At 46.0% G+C, this 17,141-nt stretch overlaps 1 protein-coding gene across 1 annotated transcript in view; it reads right to left on the bottom strand.

The window, feature by feature from the left end:
• LOC115101054 (seizure 6-like protein) overlaps positions 1 to 17,141 on the bottom strand; it is a 61,314-nt gene that overhangs the window by 17,421 nt on the left and 26,752 nt on the right. Inside the window, exons 2-8 of the mRNA XM_029620221.2 lie at positions 7,849 to 8,334; positions 7,427 to 7,566; positions 2,985 to 3,180; positions 1,378 to 1,563; positions 1,030 to 1,201; positions 704 to 870; positions 222 to 416 (exon numbers count right to left, since the gene is read on the bottom strand). Coding sequence (XP_029476081.1) covers positions 222 to 416; positions 704 to 870; positions 1,030 to 1,201; positions 1,378 to 1,563; positions 2,985 to 3,180; positions 7,427 to 7,566; positions 7,849 to 8,334 — 1,542 coding nt within the window. The remainder of the gene's footprint in view (positions 1 to 221; positions 417 to 703; positions 871 to 1,029; positions 1,202 to 1,377; positions 1,564 to 2,984; positions 3,181 to 7,426; positions 7,567 to 7,848; positions 8,335 to 17,141) is intronic.

Genomic DNA, 17,141 nt, shown 5'->3' with positions numbered 1-17,141 from the left:
GAGAGAGTGAGATATCCCAATTTAAAAATACAAAATAAAAAAGGAACTGTACATTTTCACATTAAACTCTGTTGTCAAATTGTATCATTAAAGATAAACGCCTCACAGCTTGATATCAGAACTCTCTCAATGTGAAAGAAAATAGCACCATAGGATTTTCAGAAGTCTACATAGACACACACACACAAATATACAACACACACACACACACACACACACACCTTTGCAGAGTGGTTCCGTGTCGTTCCAGTAGGGGTCTCTGGCATTGATACACTCTATGACTGGCGGCCCCTGCTCCAGAGAGTGACCAGTATCACAGCTGAACTGCACCACAGCGCCAACACCGTAGGCCTGGTCAGTGGTGCTGAAGTTACCATTCTGCAGGTAGGGCTCATAACAATGGCCACGCTTAAACGCTGCAGAGAGAGAGAGAGAGAGAGAGAGAGAGAGACACACACAGAGAGAGACACAGAGAGAGAGAGAGACACACACAGAGACAGAGAGAGACAGAGGGAGAGAGAGACACACAGAGAGACACAGAGAGAGAGAGAGAGAGACACAGAGAGAGAGACACAGAGAGAGAGAGAGAGAGAGAGAGAGAGAGAGAGAGAGACGGGTGAGGGAAACGAGAGAGCAGAGAGGAGGTTAGACAGAAAGGTTGGAGAATATGATTAAATGTTTCATCTGGTTTGAGTGCTCTTACCCTCATAGCGGATGTTGAAGCCTGTATTATGGTTAGGTTGGTCAGTGATGAACTGTACCCTGACTGCTGGACCCTCACTGATCACCCCTTCAAACGGTATTGGACCACCCCGCCCCGAGTCAAACAGCACCACAGACCCAGCGTCCAGACCGCTCCATAACACAAGTCTGGGGGGATAAATTTCATTGGAACACTTTATGGGTCCCAGATTGTTGGGATATGCAGACCTATAAACAACTTGAAGATTTGATCCATTTCCAAAGTTGATTACAGCACAATTATAGTTTACACATTCAAAGCTCAAACACATTCCCTCTCTCTCTGACCTTTCGGTGGGTCCAAGGGCCAGTCTCTCCAGGTGCAGGTGTAGTCTCTGTGCTGTGGGGGCCTCCATGGACCAGGAGCAGGAACGGTCCTGGGTGGCATCGGGCCCCAGGCGGGGAGAGGGAGACAGGACCCTCCCTACTGTAGCGTTCTTCACTGAGCCCCCACATAGTGCTATGGAGGGAGAGAGGTGATGATTTTATGTGTGTGTGTGTGTGTGTTTGTGTCTCCCCAGCTCTGCAGCTGGGCATGTTGTTGCTCCAGACAGCGGCATGGCATTGAGATGTGTGTGTATGAATATGTATGTGTGTGTCCCTGCATCTGCATGTGTCTCTCCCTCTCCTCCCTACCTCTACAGCTGGGCTCCTTGCTGCTCCAGACAGGCAGAGATGCATTGAGGCAGGTGAGCGCCACTGCCCCCTGCAGGTGGTATCCCATATGGCAGTGGAAGCGGGCAGTGCCCCCTGGCAGCAGGTCCAGCACTGACACCTCCCCAAAATGAGGCCTCCTCGGCAGGGCACAGCTCAGACGGAATACTGTCAGGGGGAGAGGGGCAGGGAGGGGGGGAGAATGAGAGAGGGAGAGACAGAGATTTCCATTCTGTCATTCTCTCCCATCATATGTTATGCTATTCTGTTCCACAGTTGGCTTCCTGTTCTAATTTGATCTGAGATGACTGGACAGGCCAGAATAAAGATAAAGGAGAGGACAAGGCAGAATAATAGATAGAGGACAGGACAGGATAATAGATATGGTTTTCATGCCACGCTGACTTCATCTATGCAGAGACGCAGGAGGAAGCGAGGCACCTCACTCCCTAATTTCTTCTGGTTACATTACAGTCAACGAACTAAGCTATTGCATTGGCATCTATGGGAGAACTACCCAGCTACGCAGACCGGAACTGACCATTTCTTTTTCAATGGTAAACGAGTGAATTATCTTAATTTATCCACCATCTTTGTCCAGCCCTGTCACATCTGAACTGACACAGAGGTTGCGGTTCATACTCATAAAAGACACACCCCTCGTCCACTTACCCTCCTCGCCTTATGCCCCTGGGGGGGAATCCTGGAGGAAGGTCCAGATGATTAGCCATGCAAGGGAAGTTTGCAACGCAAGATCCTCAGCCCTCGTTGTTAGTCGAGTTGGCGAGTGAACAATAATGTTCACGTCGGATGTAGAAAGTGTGCTACTAATGCACATGACGGCACCAACACGTCTCATAAAATGTAAATGTGTGTTGTTTGGTTATTTTGGAAATTGTAGAATTGAAACATCTTCCAGCTAGGCAGGCTAACGCTAGTTAGCAAATTAATTTGCTAGCGATCATACAGTAGTCGTAAATGAATAATGATATATTTAATGTAAGTAGACATGCACTCATAATTGACTGTAGCGCATATAAAGCACCCACAAGCTACTGGTGTCTGAAAACACAATCATTGCGGGATGAAGGAGTGATGAATTTCCAGCCAAGGGTGGTCCATTTAAAATGAATTCCTTCCTCCCTCGCTCTGCAAGTACATACTCGTCAGACGTCATGATATGTCATCAGATGTGTCCACTTAATTTGAGGGCTGAGGGGATAGGGTGTGTCTTTTAAGTGTTCTCTCTGACTGCAGCCGGAGAGTTCACAGGGGTGAGATGAGAAAGGGAGACATTACAGGTGACACATACAAACACAAACAACCACACAATCATGTGCACACACATGAAAGGGCTGAGATGAGATGAACCAATGAATCAGAGTTCCAATCAGCTAATTGATATGACACATCCAGTCACAGCGCTAATTGATTACAAAACAAGATTAAGTGGGGAGGCAATTAACAGATCAGGTAGACAGAGAATCAACAGCACCTGAGGATTTAATGAGGCTTTGATATCAAAACATGAAAGAGTGTGTGTGTGTGTGTGTGTGTGTGTGTGTGTGTGTGTGCATGCATGTACTCACTCTGGTAGTGCAGCTGGAACATGCCCATGCCCCCCTCAGGCAAGGAGCGGTAGTATACTGAGATGGTATTGGTCAGACTGCGGATCACCTGACCCTCCACCAGAAGCGTGTGATTGGCCAGAACTAGCAAGGCCCCACCCTCATCCACCCCTCTGATTGACAGCTGCTCTCCCTCTGACAGATTCACACTCTTCACCTGAGAGATAGAGAGAGACAGAGGGAGAGAGGCAGGGAGAGAAGGAGAGAGGGAGAGAAAGTGAAAGAGAGAGGGGGGGGGTAGAGAAAGACTGTGTGAGAGAGTTTAACATCTCATGAACCAAGATTGCTACGACACAGAAATATTCTACTATGTGCAGCATGACTGCAAAAAAGAGGACCTGGAACAGCCCCAGTGTTGTGTGGAGGACAGGGTGCAGTTCCAGCAGACACCACTAGGGGTCAGAGTGAGATCACCACAGAGTCAACTATTGCAACACAGATCGGTGTGTGTGCCACAGGAGGTTGGTGGTACTTTAATTGGGGAGGACTTGCTCGTGGTAAAGGCTGGAGTGGAATAGGTGGAATGGTATCAAATACATTACTCAAAAAAATAAAGGGAACACTTAAAATAACACATCCTAGATCTGAATGAATGAAATATTTTACATAGTTGAATGTGCTGACAACAGAATCACACAAAAATAAATAAATGGAAATCAAATTTATCAACCCATGGAGGTCTGGATTTGGAGTCACACTCAAAATTAAAGTGGAAAACCACACTACAGGCTGATCCAACTTTGATGTAATGTCCTTAAAACAAGTCAAAATGAGGCTCAGTAGTGTGTGTGGCCTCCACGTGCCTGTATGACCTCCCTACAACGCCTGGGCATGCTCCCGATGAGGTGGCGGATCTCCTCCCAGACCTGGACTAAAGCATCCGCCAACTCCACCCAGATGTTGGTGGTTGGAGCGAGACATGATGTCCCAGATGTGCTCAATTGGATTCAGGTCTGGGGAACGGGCGAGCCAGTCCATAGCATCAATGTCTTCCTCTTGCAGGAACTGCTGACACACTCCAGCCACATGAGGTCTAGCATTGTCTTGCATTAAGAGGAACCCAGGGCCAACCACACCAGCATATGGTCTCACAAGGGGTCTGAGGATCTCATCTCGGTACCTAATGGCAGTCAGGCTACCTCTGGCGAGCACATGGAGTGCCACCCCACACCATGACTGACCCACCGTCAAACCGGTCATGCTGGAGGATGTTACAGGCAGCAGAACGTTCTCCACGGCGTCTCCAGACTCTGTCACGTCTGTCACATGTGCTCAGTGTGAACCTGCTTTCATCTGTGAAGAGCACAGGGCGCCAGTGGCGAATTTGCCAATCTTGGTGTTCTCTGGCAAATGCCAAACGTCCTGCACGGTGTTGGGCTGTAAGCACAACCCCCCCCCCTGTGGATGTCGGGCCCTCATACCACCCTCATGGAGTCTGTTTCTGACCGTTTGAGCAGACACATGCATATTTGTGGCCTGCTGGAGTTCATTTTGCAGGGCTCTGGCAGTGCTCCTCCTGCTCCTCCTTGCACAAAGGCGGAGGTAGTGGTCCTGCTGCTGGGTTGTTGCCCTCCTACGGCCTCCTCCACGTCTCCTGATGTACTGGCCTGTCTCCTGGTAGAGCCTCCATGCTCTGGATACTACACTGACAGACACAGCAAACCTTCTTGCCACATCTCGCATTGATGTGCCATCCTGGATGAGCTGCACTACCTGAGCCACTTGTGTGGGTTGTAGACTCCGTCTCATGCTACCACTAGAGTGAAAGCACAGCCAGCATTCAAAAGTGACCAAAACATCAGCCAGGAAGCATAGGAACTGAGAAGTGGTCTGTGGTCACCACCTGCAGAACCACTCCTTTATTGGGGGTGTCTTGCTAAATGCCTATAATTTCCACCTGTTGTCTATTCCATTTGCACAACAGCATGTGAAAATTATTGTCAATCAGTGTTGCTTCCTAAGTGGACAGTTTGATTTCACAGAAGTGTGATTGACTTGGAGTTACATTGTGTTGTTTAAGTGTTCCCTTTATTTTTTTGAGCAGTGTACATCAAACACATGGTTTCTATGTGTTTGATGCCATTCCACTTACTCCGTTCCGGCCATTATTATGAGCCGCCCTCCCCTCAGCAGCCTCCACTGGTGTGTGTGTGTGTGTGTGTGTGTGTGTGTGTGTGTGTGTGTGAGTTGCGGAGAGTTGAAAATAAAGATCAAATTGAAAATTCATGTTTAGGAAAGAATTGGTGAAAGAGGATGATAGCGGTGCCGCTGTGTTGTGTGTGACGATTGTGAGGCACTTTACAAATTCAACAGTCACAAGACAGGGACTTCAACTAGGCAAATGGCACGTCAAGGGAACTGTAGCATACTGTTAGGATTTGTTAAATGGAGACTGAAATCTGAACACTGAAAGTAGGTCTGTAACCTCACGCATCGATCAGACCGACAGTATATTTTGCATTTTTGCAAATACGCTGTCGGTCTGATTGAGGTATTACTATAAATTCCAGCAGAATTATACATTTCTTGCAGTGAAATTATACTCCAAATGTAGGCAACATTTTTACTCAGGAACAGGAGCGGAGAAATAGGATTTCTTTCATCATCTTGAGAGAATGTGAATGTGCAGTTAGAGATCGTCTGTAGAAGTGCTGTTTTTATCAGCGTCATAAAAATCTGATAGCATTTCAAACACATCAAATATGGATCCAAGCCCAACTGAAATCTTATCAGAAACATGTTGGGTCGTTGACAACTTTCTATTTCCGTACAACCGGTCAAACTGATATCATTTGGAAATTTTGCACAGAAAATCTTTTCCGTCTTTTTTTGTTATTGTATTTTATCCCCGGTCCCTAAACGTATTTCCTCCTCGAAAAAAAAGTAGAGATGACAGAGAAAATGTACCCATGTCAACTATATTGAAGCATTCAATTCTATCGATTTATGACATTATTCTGGTAAGTATTTATTTAGTCTTTTAGGGCAACATACAATGACAGCAGAGAAGTTTAATGTATCTAATTCTAGACAAGTTGACGAACAAATAGCCTAAAAAATTAAATTGGGTAAATGATGTGCAGAAACATAGCCTATCTAAATCAGGCTAAACAAAATGATCCTGCACCCCCCCACACACACACACACAAAGTAGAATACATGTATAAAACACATGTGTGGTCAACGCTCAGTCTGAAGAGTGTGTAAAGGCTTTTGATCAAGCCCTGCTAAAACACACCAGAGCCAGTTTATCAAACGTCTGGTTGAGCAGCTAATTTAATTTAAAAAAAAGGGTGGTTTGTTAAGAGGGAGACTGGAATAAAAGCCTACACACCCATTAGCACTCCTGGATGATGGCTGGCCACCCTTGATGTATTACATTGCAACAATACAACCAATTCATTTGTATGCCTTTTGAAAAATCCTCTCATTCATTATATCAAAGAGCAAACGGCTATGGTAGGCTACAAATATTGGTATTCAGCTGATGCAAGCCCACAAATGTTCTTCTGGGAATGTACCTTTTCTAGTTTAGTCAAAATGTGTTTATCTTAGCTACCTTAGAAGTGTTTACATTGCAGGCTATTGAGATGCAATGTCCCCATACAATAGATTTTAAAAATCAACTGGAAGTATGCACAAAACGAGTTTTGAAGGCACAGAATCCAAAAGGCTACATCTAACATTTTATGGGGCGGCCTAGTGGTTAGAGCGTTGGACTAGGAACCGAAAGGTTGCAAGTTCAACTCCCCGAGCTGACAAGGTACAAAACTGTCGTTCTGCCCCTGAGCAAGGCAGTTAACCCACTGTTCCTAGGCCGTCATTGAAAATAAGAATTTGTTCTTAACTGACTGATTCACAAATTATTCTTATGGTTCGATTCACCACGATATAACCGAATCCCAACTAATACAACGGAGAGGTGAATCGTTCATTTCGTCAAAAATAATCATATAAATGAATCATATGAATCATTCCAAAAAGCAAATCAACTTTGTTCGCGAGCGTCGGTAGAACGTTGTTTTTTTAAATACATGCTAATTATAGCTGAACAGTTAATTCGAGGATACAATATACAGTGTAAGTTTTGAATTGTCTGTTCTCTATCATATTTTATAGGCTTACCTGCTGCTACAATGTCACAACTATCTCATCTCTCCTTGAGCAGCGGCCCACTCGTCTCGTACACATGCTGGTGATGCGCGCAAACATAGAATGCGCTCGTCTCATTCCGATCCTGCCTGACATGTTGATTTTTAATTTGATTGATAAAATATTTAAAAACTGTGCCTAAATAAATGATATTATGAAATTAATTTCCATGACTTTTCCACACCTGGACCAGTTTTTTTTCTTCATGATTATACGAACCCTGTGTGTGTCAATGTGGGGTGTTTGTTTACCTGTAGCTCGACTCCATAGCCTGTGTACACAGTGACGGTGTATGTACAGTGTAGGAATGTTCCATCTGGTAGAGGGGGGTCGTCAGAAGAGTCTATGTATCCCTCTGGGTCGGAGAAATTCACCATACAGCCGGACACAGCTGGAGAGATAGTTTAGGAGAGGGGGAGGAGAGGAGGAGGGAATGAGAGGGGAGGGAATGAGAGGGGAGGGGAGGAGAGGAGGGGGACAGAAGAGGAGGTGAGGAGCGGAGATGACAAACAATACTGGAAAAATATTGGAAAAGCAATTTATTTTCACAGCGTAATCCAGGATGCTGGTGAGATAAGCACATCTATGTCTTCAGTCAGAGAAAGGTAAACAACTGCTTTCTGCAAAAAGGACAAGGCGTTCTCTAACATTGAGAACATTCTCTAACATATACCTGGTGAAGGTGTGTCTGCAGCCATGGTCGCCATGACGATAGCGGTGACCTCATCTCGCTGTCCCAGCCGTGTGGATGTGGATGTGTGTGTCCCGGGCTGGGAGGAGGAGGGGATGGGGTTGTTGTCGGATTGGGAAGGCTGTGACGGGAGGAGGGGTCCACTGTCATGGGGCTGTGAGACTAGGGATCCTATCCTCTTCAACAGACCCTGCTGATCCATAGAGAGACCACCAGACAGGCCCCTCACGCTCAGTCCTCTGCCCGGGAGAGGCAGTAGATCCTGGGGCTGAGCAGAGGGCAGGACCACCCCCCTTGTCTGGTAGAGGAGACGATCCTTCTGGGCCAGGAATGACTCGAGCAGATCACCAGTGGCACCCATCCCCGCCCCGGGCACTAACCCAACCACGGAACTTCTCCCTCGGGTTGAGTCTATGTCTGTGTCCCCTACGGCTTGAGAGGGGGAGGGTTGTGTGGAGTCAACTTCACCTAGAGAAACAGAGAGAGAAAAAGAAAGTGTAAAAGAGAGTGAGACTACAGGTGATATGTAGTCTTTACACTAGTGCTGCTTTTAGCACTGAGAATAATTGTATTTTTTTTTACTCATTCTATGTTAGGGCTCTCCTGCAGCCGGTCCGCTGTCCGGGGAGAAATGCAAACCAGTGGGACTGAGGAACTGGAGGGCCTGCTGTGCACGCTTAAGCTGGAGCAAAGAGAGAGACAGCTCCAAGCTCCCAGGTAGCCTTTCTTCTCTGTGTGTCTAGTGAATGTGGTGTGGCTGTGTTAGGACCTGTTTTAGCCTGGTATAACATTACACGGATAAGCAAAAACCTGCAGGACTGAGGAACTCAAAGGGAAGCTCCTGAAAACCTTTCTTCCCTGTGTGTCTAGTGACTATGTCTGGAGAGTGTGACTGTGTTAGGGCCTCTGTGGAGCAGGAAACTATCCAGTTTCACCGTGTTCTGCTTTCTGTTCTACTGTCTGTTCCACTGTCTGTTCCGCTTTCTGTTCCACTGTCTGTTCTACTCTCTGTTCCGCTGTCTGTTCCACTGTCTGTTCCACTCTCTGTTCCGCTCTCTGTTCCGCTCTCTGTTCCGCTGTCTGTTCCGCTGTCTGTTCCGCTTTCTGTTCCGCTGTCTGTTCCGCTGTCTGTTCCGCTGTCTGCTCCGCTGTCTGTTCCGCTTTCTGTTCCGCTGTCTGTTCCACTGTCTGTTCCACTGTCTGTTCCACTGTCTGTTCCACTGTCTGTTCTACTGTCTGTTCTGCTATCTGTTCCGCTGTCTGTTCCACTGTCTGTTCTACTCTCTGTTCCACTGTCTGTTCCACTCTCTGTTCCACTCTCTGTTCCGCTGTCTGCTCCGCTGTCTGTTCCGCTGTCTGTTCCGCTGTCTGTTCCACTGTCTGTTCCACTGTCTGTTCCACTATCTGTTCCGCTGTCTGTTCCACTGTCTGTTCCACTGTCTGTTCCACTGTCTGTTCCACTCTCTGTTCCACTGTCTGTTCCACTCTCTGTTCCACTCTCTGTTCCACTGTCTGTTCCACTCTCTGTTCCACTCTCTGTTCCACTGTCTGTTCCACTCTCTGTTCCACTCTCTGTTCCACTCTCTGTTCCACTGTCTGTTCCACTCTCTGTTCTACTGTCTGTTCCACTCTCTGTTCTACTGTCTGTTCCACTCTCTGTTCCACTCTCTGTTCTACTGTCTGTTCTACTGTCTGTTCCACTGTCTGTTCCACTCTCTGTTCCACTCTCTGTTCTACTGTCTGTTCCACTGTTTGTTCCACTCTCTGTTCCACTCTCTGTTCTACTGTCTGTTCCACTGTTTGTTCCACTCTCTGTTCCACTCTCTGTTCTACTGTCTGTTCTACTGTCTGTTCCACTGTCTGTTCTGCTGTATGTTCTACTGTTTGTTCTACTCTCTGTTATATTGCCTGTTCCACTGTTATCAGGACTACTGGGGCGATCTGGCATCAGGACGAGCAGCCCAGCCCAATAGCCTGCTCTTTATTGCACACACAAACAGGTAGAATGCACACACGCACACACAAGCACACACCACATGCATACACACCACCTGCATGCACCCACATGCACACACACTCACACAGGCAGACCACAGACTCTTTGGGCGAGGTAGAGACAGGGTAGGCAGTCAGGCATGGCGGAGAGAGAGAGAGAGAGAGATAGAGAGGGGGGAGAGAGAGAAGGGGGAGGGAGAGAGAGAGAATGGAGAGAGAGAGAGAATGGAGAGGGAGAGACAGAGGGAGAGAGGGAGAGAGAGGGAGAGAGAGAGAGAGAAGGGGAGGGGAGGAAGAGAGAGAGAGAGAAGGGAGATGGAGAAGGGAGAGAGAGAGAGAAAGAGAAGGGAGAGGGAGAGAGAGAGAGAGAAAGGGGAGATAGAGAGAGAGAAGGGGAGGGGAGGAAGAGAGAGAGAGAGAAGGGAGATGGAGAAGGGAGAGAGAGAGAGAAAGAGAAGGGAGAGGGAGAGAAAGAGAGAAAGCGGTAGAGGGAGAGAGAGAGAGAGAGAGAGAGAAGGGGGAGAATGAAAAAGGGAGAGTGAGAAGAACATTTTAAAAAAGCAGAGACAGGCACACTGCTCCCACGCATGCTAAAATAACATCTCCAAGTGCCCAGCACTAAAAAAGAACAGAACAGTGGACACAAGCCCGCAGGCACACACGCACACCAACGCATACACTCGCACACACACACACACAGCCAGGCCCTTCATGGCCAGTGTATCACTTGCGTTGCTGCCTAAACAGCAGCAACCCCTCCACACTGGACCACTTACCACCTGCTCTCAGAACAGGCTGCTTTCTATAATCCCATATCCTCACAGTGACATAAGGAAAACAGCGTTGGACTTTTATGGTGTCGGCTGTGTCTGCAGCCAGCTAGCATCCTACTCACGAGGAGATGATACACGACAACAGGTGTGCCTGATCTGATACAAATACACTTTTTCCTTCCTTCTTCCTCTTTTTTTTCCCTCAACCCTTTTAATGAGGAAGAAAAAAGTGTATTTGTATCAGATCAGGCACACCTGTTGTCGTGTATCATCTCCTCGTGAGTAGGATGCTAGCTGGTGGCTGATGAAGGTTCGATGGGTGGAGTTGACAATCTCTGCAGTACATTTTCTCAGCTGAGCTCTTTATATTGTATAGGAGCAAATCCATTCAAAGACCTATATTGTAAATGTGTGACTACAGTGCACATTGACTGTGTCTCTCAACCCAACACAAGTGCCCCATGTATTTATGACTAGAAGTGGATCAGACCAAACTACTACCATCTCACTCCAAACCCTTATTTAATTAGGCAAGTCAGTTAAGAACAAATTCTTATTTTCAATGACAGCCTTTCAATGACAGTGGGTTAACTGCCTGTTCAGGGGCAGAACCACAGATTTGTACCTTGTGATTCGAACTGGCAAACTTTCGGTTACTAGTCCAACGCTCTAACCACTAGGCTACCCTGCCGACCCTCCTCACAGGAACACGGTGGTTTCTGTCGAAAAAGTAGTGCTGTATTCATAGACTGACCAGGGACAATAAGGAGGATTTTACAGACCCAACAACAAAAGAATGATAAAAATGCTGTACAAACACCATTAAACCAATGTCTTTGTGATGGTGATGACTCACTCCCTCACAGTAGGGATGTTTTGGTATTACCAAGGCGTTATATTCTGCATGCTCTGAAAAGCCCCCGAAAAAAACACAACAATGGATGTTCTGATCAGAGATGAATGAAAACACCTCACTCTCTTACATCCTGATGTCAGTATTCGGTGCCTCAGAGATTTGGTTTGTAGAGAATTAAATACAACAACATCTAATGCTGTTGGCCTATCCTGAAACCTTCTAGCAGTATGCCTTTAAAACGCTTTAAAAAAACACAACCTAGAAACACACAGACTCACTAGCACTCATTCACTAACTCTCTCTCTCTCACACGCACACACACACACACATACATACACCCACCTACGCACACTCACAAGATATCAGGTTCACACCCTTGTGGAGCTGAGTAACACATTATCATGTTCCTGACACAATGTTCAACACATCGCTGTGTGTGTGTGTGTTTGTGACGAAACATTAACGGTGCCAAACATCTCAATGAAGAAGAGACGAAGTGAGGAAGGACAATTGTGTGTGTGTGTGTGAGAGAGAGAGAGAGAGAGAGAGAGAGAGAGAGAAAGAGGGAGAGAGCTGTCTATATGCAAGAGACCACTTTCCAAAATACAATTTATTATTACTCCCATACCATTATTACAGAGAATCAGGCAAATGATGCTACCCTCTGCCAATTGGCTACTTAGCTTATTCAAGCCTGTCTCAAAATACAACACTTCCCCTTTAAGACATAAAAAAAGCTCCTGACCTGACTTGCTTTTCAAAGATGTCTAGAAACAGTGGGGTAAAGTACTCAAGTAAAAATAGTTGAAAGTACTACTTAAGTCATTTTTGGGGGTATCTGTACTTTATTTTACTATTTATATTTTGGATAACTTTTACTCCATACATTTTCCCTGACACCCAAAAGTACTAGTTACATTTTGAATACAGGACAGGAAAATGGTCTAATTCACACACTTATCAAGAGAATATCCCTGGTCATCCCTACAAAACACAAATGTTTCATCCGTAAAGCATGACTGAGTTTTCGAGTGTGCCCCTGGCTATCTGTAAATTTAAAGAACATGAAAATTGTGCCATCTGATTTGCTTAATATAAGAAATATGAAATGATTTATACTTTTACTTTTGATACTTAAGTATATTTTAGCAATTACATGTACTTTTTATACTTAAGTATATTTAAAACCAAATACTTTTTGCTGGGTGACTTACTTTTACTCGAGTCATTTTCTATGAAGGTATCTTTACTTTTACTCAAGTATGTCTATTGGGTACTTTTTCCACTACTGGCTAGAAATATACACATTTGGTGATCTTGTAAGCAATCCCTCCCACATTGCTGACTACAAATGATCTATAACTGGGATAATAACTCATTAACTAGCAAAGAATGTAAACAAATGTGGCTACAGGTCTCACTTTGATCTCAAAACAAGCACATAATAATCATGACCGCTCATGTTGTAAAACGGTCCAGTTCAAAGAGAACGGCACAAATCCATATATGGCAATGGTCTATTTGCATATAGGCTCTGATTGGATATGGCGCACTGGTCTTTGTCGTTCCTGCCAATGCAATAGAATCCTACTACGATGCGCTCTGCCCACAAGAAAATCTCTTGCATAGTTAGTTTAGCATTTTATTTATTTAAATTGTTTATTTAACTAGGCAAGTCAGTGAAGAACAAATTCTTATTTACAATGACGGCCTACCCCATCCATACACGGAAGACGCAATGAGATGCAGTGACTTAGACTGGTGCGCCACTCGGGAGCCCAAAAGTCTTGCATAGTTTGCATACTAAGTCTTGCATAGTTCGTTTTGTTTTGGTATGTTGCATTGAAAGTGGCTAATATTGCATTGATCCGATAACAATTCCCACAGTAAAGGGAAACATTGATAGTGTTAATTAACAGGGAAAACTCTAGAAAGTTCAGGGAAGTTCAACCTCATGCGTCTCTGCGCCGGCTGATATTTCTCCTGTGAAGCAGTCCCGAGGAGTTGCAGCTTAGAGGGAACATTGCACTCAACTACTAAACAAACGCACACTAAGTTCGAAAGCCTTGGGTTCTAAAGCTTTCGGTTCTAAAGCCTTTGGTTCTTGACTCACACCGTCCTCATGCCATTGTTCAGGGTTCCAGGCACAGAGTCCCATCTGGGTCGTATGTGGTGTCAGAAGCAGGTGCTATTCCACCCAGGCATGACCAACTCTTATGAACAGATGGCATCATCTGTGGGCTCTCTCTCTCTCTCACACACACCCTCCTCTATCACTCTATTTATATACCTCCTCTGTACTCTGTCCATACCTCTCCTCTCCTTTCATCCCATCCTCCCTCTCCCTCTGCCCCCAGATATTCTTTATACAGAGAATGTTGTGTAACTATGTATCTCAAGGGCAACACATAAGTTATTAATAATCACTATTAGCAATGATTAATAAGCCCTTTCAACATAATGTGTGTCGGCCTACTGTTTCAAACGGCCTCCCAACTCAATCATGTCTAACAAAGACGATTCGGTAAAGCGCGCTCACAAGACGAGTCACCTTGCCCGAGACCTGAAGACTTGTGTTAGCTCCCAAGCTGATGGCAAGGCTCTTGAACATTCTCCATGTCGACGTCCAATCCCCATGGAAACCCCCCAGGCTGGAAGAAGTCCATGTACCTGTGCTACATGTTCTATCGCGTGCACGCGTATGTTTTGTTTGCTCACTGTGCAGATGTGTGTGCGTTAAGAGCAGTGAAAACAGAACAGGGCTTTCTGTCCCTAGAGAGAAGCTGTCTGTTACTTCTGCCAATGCCCCTTTGCTACTGTCCCCCATCCCCCTCTATCGTCTCGTCCCCCCACACTTCCCCCATCTCCCTCGCGCCCTCCTTCTCCCACCATTCATCTCTCAATATCCTCCTTCCCTTTATTCTCTCTCCCTCAATCTCATTCCTTGATGTTACTGGTAACTGGAGGGAGACAGGTGTGCGAGTAGAGTTTCAATGACCTCTGAACATCTCTCGCTCACGCACATTTAAACACACGCATATAGGACCCTAACTAGGCTATAGTGGAGCCAAAGAGCTTCGGGGGAATCCTAACTTCTCACTTGTTATCTTCTCTCTATCTACGGTTGTACTGTAGGTTTCGTGATGACCGCCTCCTCCACTTCTCTGCTTCCCTCCTCCTCTTCTTTCTATCCTACTATCCCACCGCAGCCATACACACCTCACCAGTTCATCGTTTTCTCCTCCACTCTCCCACTCCTCTTCTCCCACGTTCCAACTACCTAGCCATATCTCATTCTGTTACCAAGAACGATGACACCATCCAAATCATCTCTGGTGGTATCACAGACATCTCAGTTATCCTCCTGGGTTATGTCGTCAGTATGGGGTCTGGGCCAACCTAATGGGTGATGTCAGTCATCGTCCCATCAGTTCTATCCATCGGGGAGCTCAGGTTGCAGAGAAGAGTCTTTGTGTGTTTGTGTGCGTGTGTGTGTGTGATGAATCCTCCAGCAGGACTGTACCAGAGATTTTTCTTCCATTAAAATGCTCCTGCGGACCGCCTAAGCATTTTATTTCTTTATTTTGTCACATACATTTTCGGGATGTAAAAATGCTTTCAGTGTCACGTTAAAAGACTAAAACCAGATGTAAATGATGTAGAGAAGATATTGGACCTAGACTGAGTGTACAAAACAATAGCAACACCTGCTCGTTCCATGACGTAGACCAGCCAAATCCAGGTGAAACCTATGATACCTTATTATGTCACCGGCCCTTGTGTTGTTTTAAGGGTCAAAAATGACCCCTATGTTTAACAGTGGAGAAAACACCCTAAATGATATATTTTTTCAACTTGAAATTCGATGACTTTTCCTAGAGTGACCCCCGACATTAGAAAAAGTGAAACATCGCCTTTGTTCATATTTCCATCAAATCTGTACACCACCAGGGTACAAAGATTGTCTTAGGGTCATTTCTGACCTGGCAGTTATAAAATAATTTACAAGCTAGAAACACCACAAGGACACACACACACACACACACACACACACACACACACACACACACACACACGCACACACACACACACAGAGAAATTGAGATTATGTGTGCTACTGATTAAACTCAGACAAAACTAAAACCTTATTGGGCATGTGCAGCATCTCCCCTCCACGACCCCACACATGACTCAAGTTCACAGACAAAATCAAAACAATTTCAGACAAAATAAACAAGATTTCAGACAAAATAAACATGTCTTGAAAGCGTTATTTACTAATGGGGAATGCAGTCAGGGGCTATAAAGATGCTGCAGATGACAGTCCCCCCCCCTCTATAAAGGTGCTGCAGATGACAGTCCCCCCCCCTCTATAAAGGTGCTGCAGATGACAGTCCCCCCTCTATAAAGGTGCTGCAGATGACAGTCCCCCCCTCTATAAAGGTGCTGCAGATGACAGTCCCCCCCTCTATAAAGGTGCTGCAGATGACAGTCCCCCCCCTCTATAAAGGTGCTGCAGATGACAGTCCCCCCCTCTATAAAGGTGCTGCAGATGACAGTCCCCCAGTTCTCTCTTTGCTGAAGCCATGAGTGCACGTTTCAGTGCCCAACAGGTCGTAGACCTGATTTATTAAGATGTCCAGGAGGAATAAGAGAACAATGATTTAGAAGAGGAGGAAGTATCTGAAGAAGATGGGGAAGAATACAACCCAGAGCACAATGCATCATCTTCAGATGAAGAAATCCCCCAAGCTGAAAGAGAGACATTTCTGTCAAAGAACAGCAAAATAACATGGTCCTTGTCGCCATATGACAACCAGGGCAGGATGGCAGCACAAAATGTCATAAGGATGACCCCAGGGCCCACAAGACATGCAGTTGCCCATGTCCAGGACAGTGCCTCAACATTCTACATGTCATAAGGATGACCCCAGAGCCCACAAGACATGCAGTTGCCCATGTCCAGGACAGTGCCTCAACATTCTACATGTCATAAGGATGACCCCAGAGCCCACAAGACATGCAGTTGCCCATGTCCAGGACAGTGCCTCAACATTCTACATGTCATAAGGATGACCCCAGAGCCCACAAGACATGCAGTTGCCCATGTCCAGGACAGTGCCTCAACATTCTACATGTCATAAGGATGACCCCAGAGCCCACAAGACATGCAGTTGCCCATGTCCAGGACAGTGCCTCAACATTCTACATGTCATAAGGATGACCCCAGAGCCCACAAGACATGCAGTTGCCCATGCCCAGGACAGTGCCTCAACATTCTACATGTCATAAGGATGACCCCAGAGCCCACACGACATGCAGTTGCCCATGTCCAGGACAGTGCCTCAACATTCTACATGTCATAAGGATGACCCCAGGGCCCACAAGACATGCAGTTGCCCATGTCCAGGACAGTGCCTCAACATTCTACATGTCATAAGGATGACCCCAGGGCCCACAAGACATGCAGTTGTCCAGGACAGTGCCTCAACATTCTACATGTCATCACACCAGCCATTAAATTTAGAGGGTTTCTGTAAATATGGAGACAACTGGAAAAAGATGGATGAGATTGACCTGCGTGCCTACATAGGGCTGCTAATCTCAGCGGGTGTGTATAGGTCCCGAGGCGAGGCTACATGTGGTCTCTG

The sequence above is a fragment of the Oncorhynchus nerka genome, linkage group LG19, assembly GCF_034236695.1.
Source record: "Oncorhynchus nerka isolate Pitt River linkage group LG19, Oner_Uvic_2.0, whole genome shotgun sequence".
Taxonomy (NCBI): Eukaryota; Metazoa; Chordata; class Actinopteri; order Salmoniformes; family Salmonidae; genus Oncorhynchus; species Oncorhynchus nerka.
Note: the sequence above shows the minus strand (reverse complement) of the source record. Positions and strands in the feature narration are given on the sequence as shown.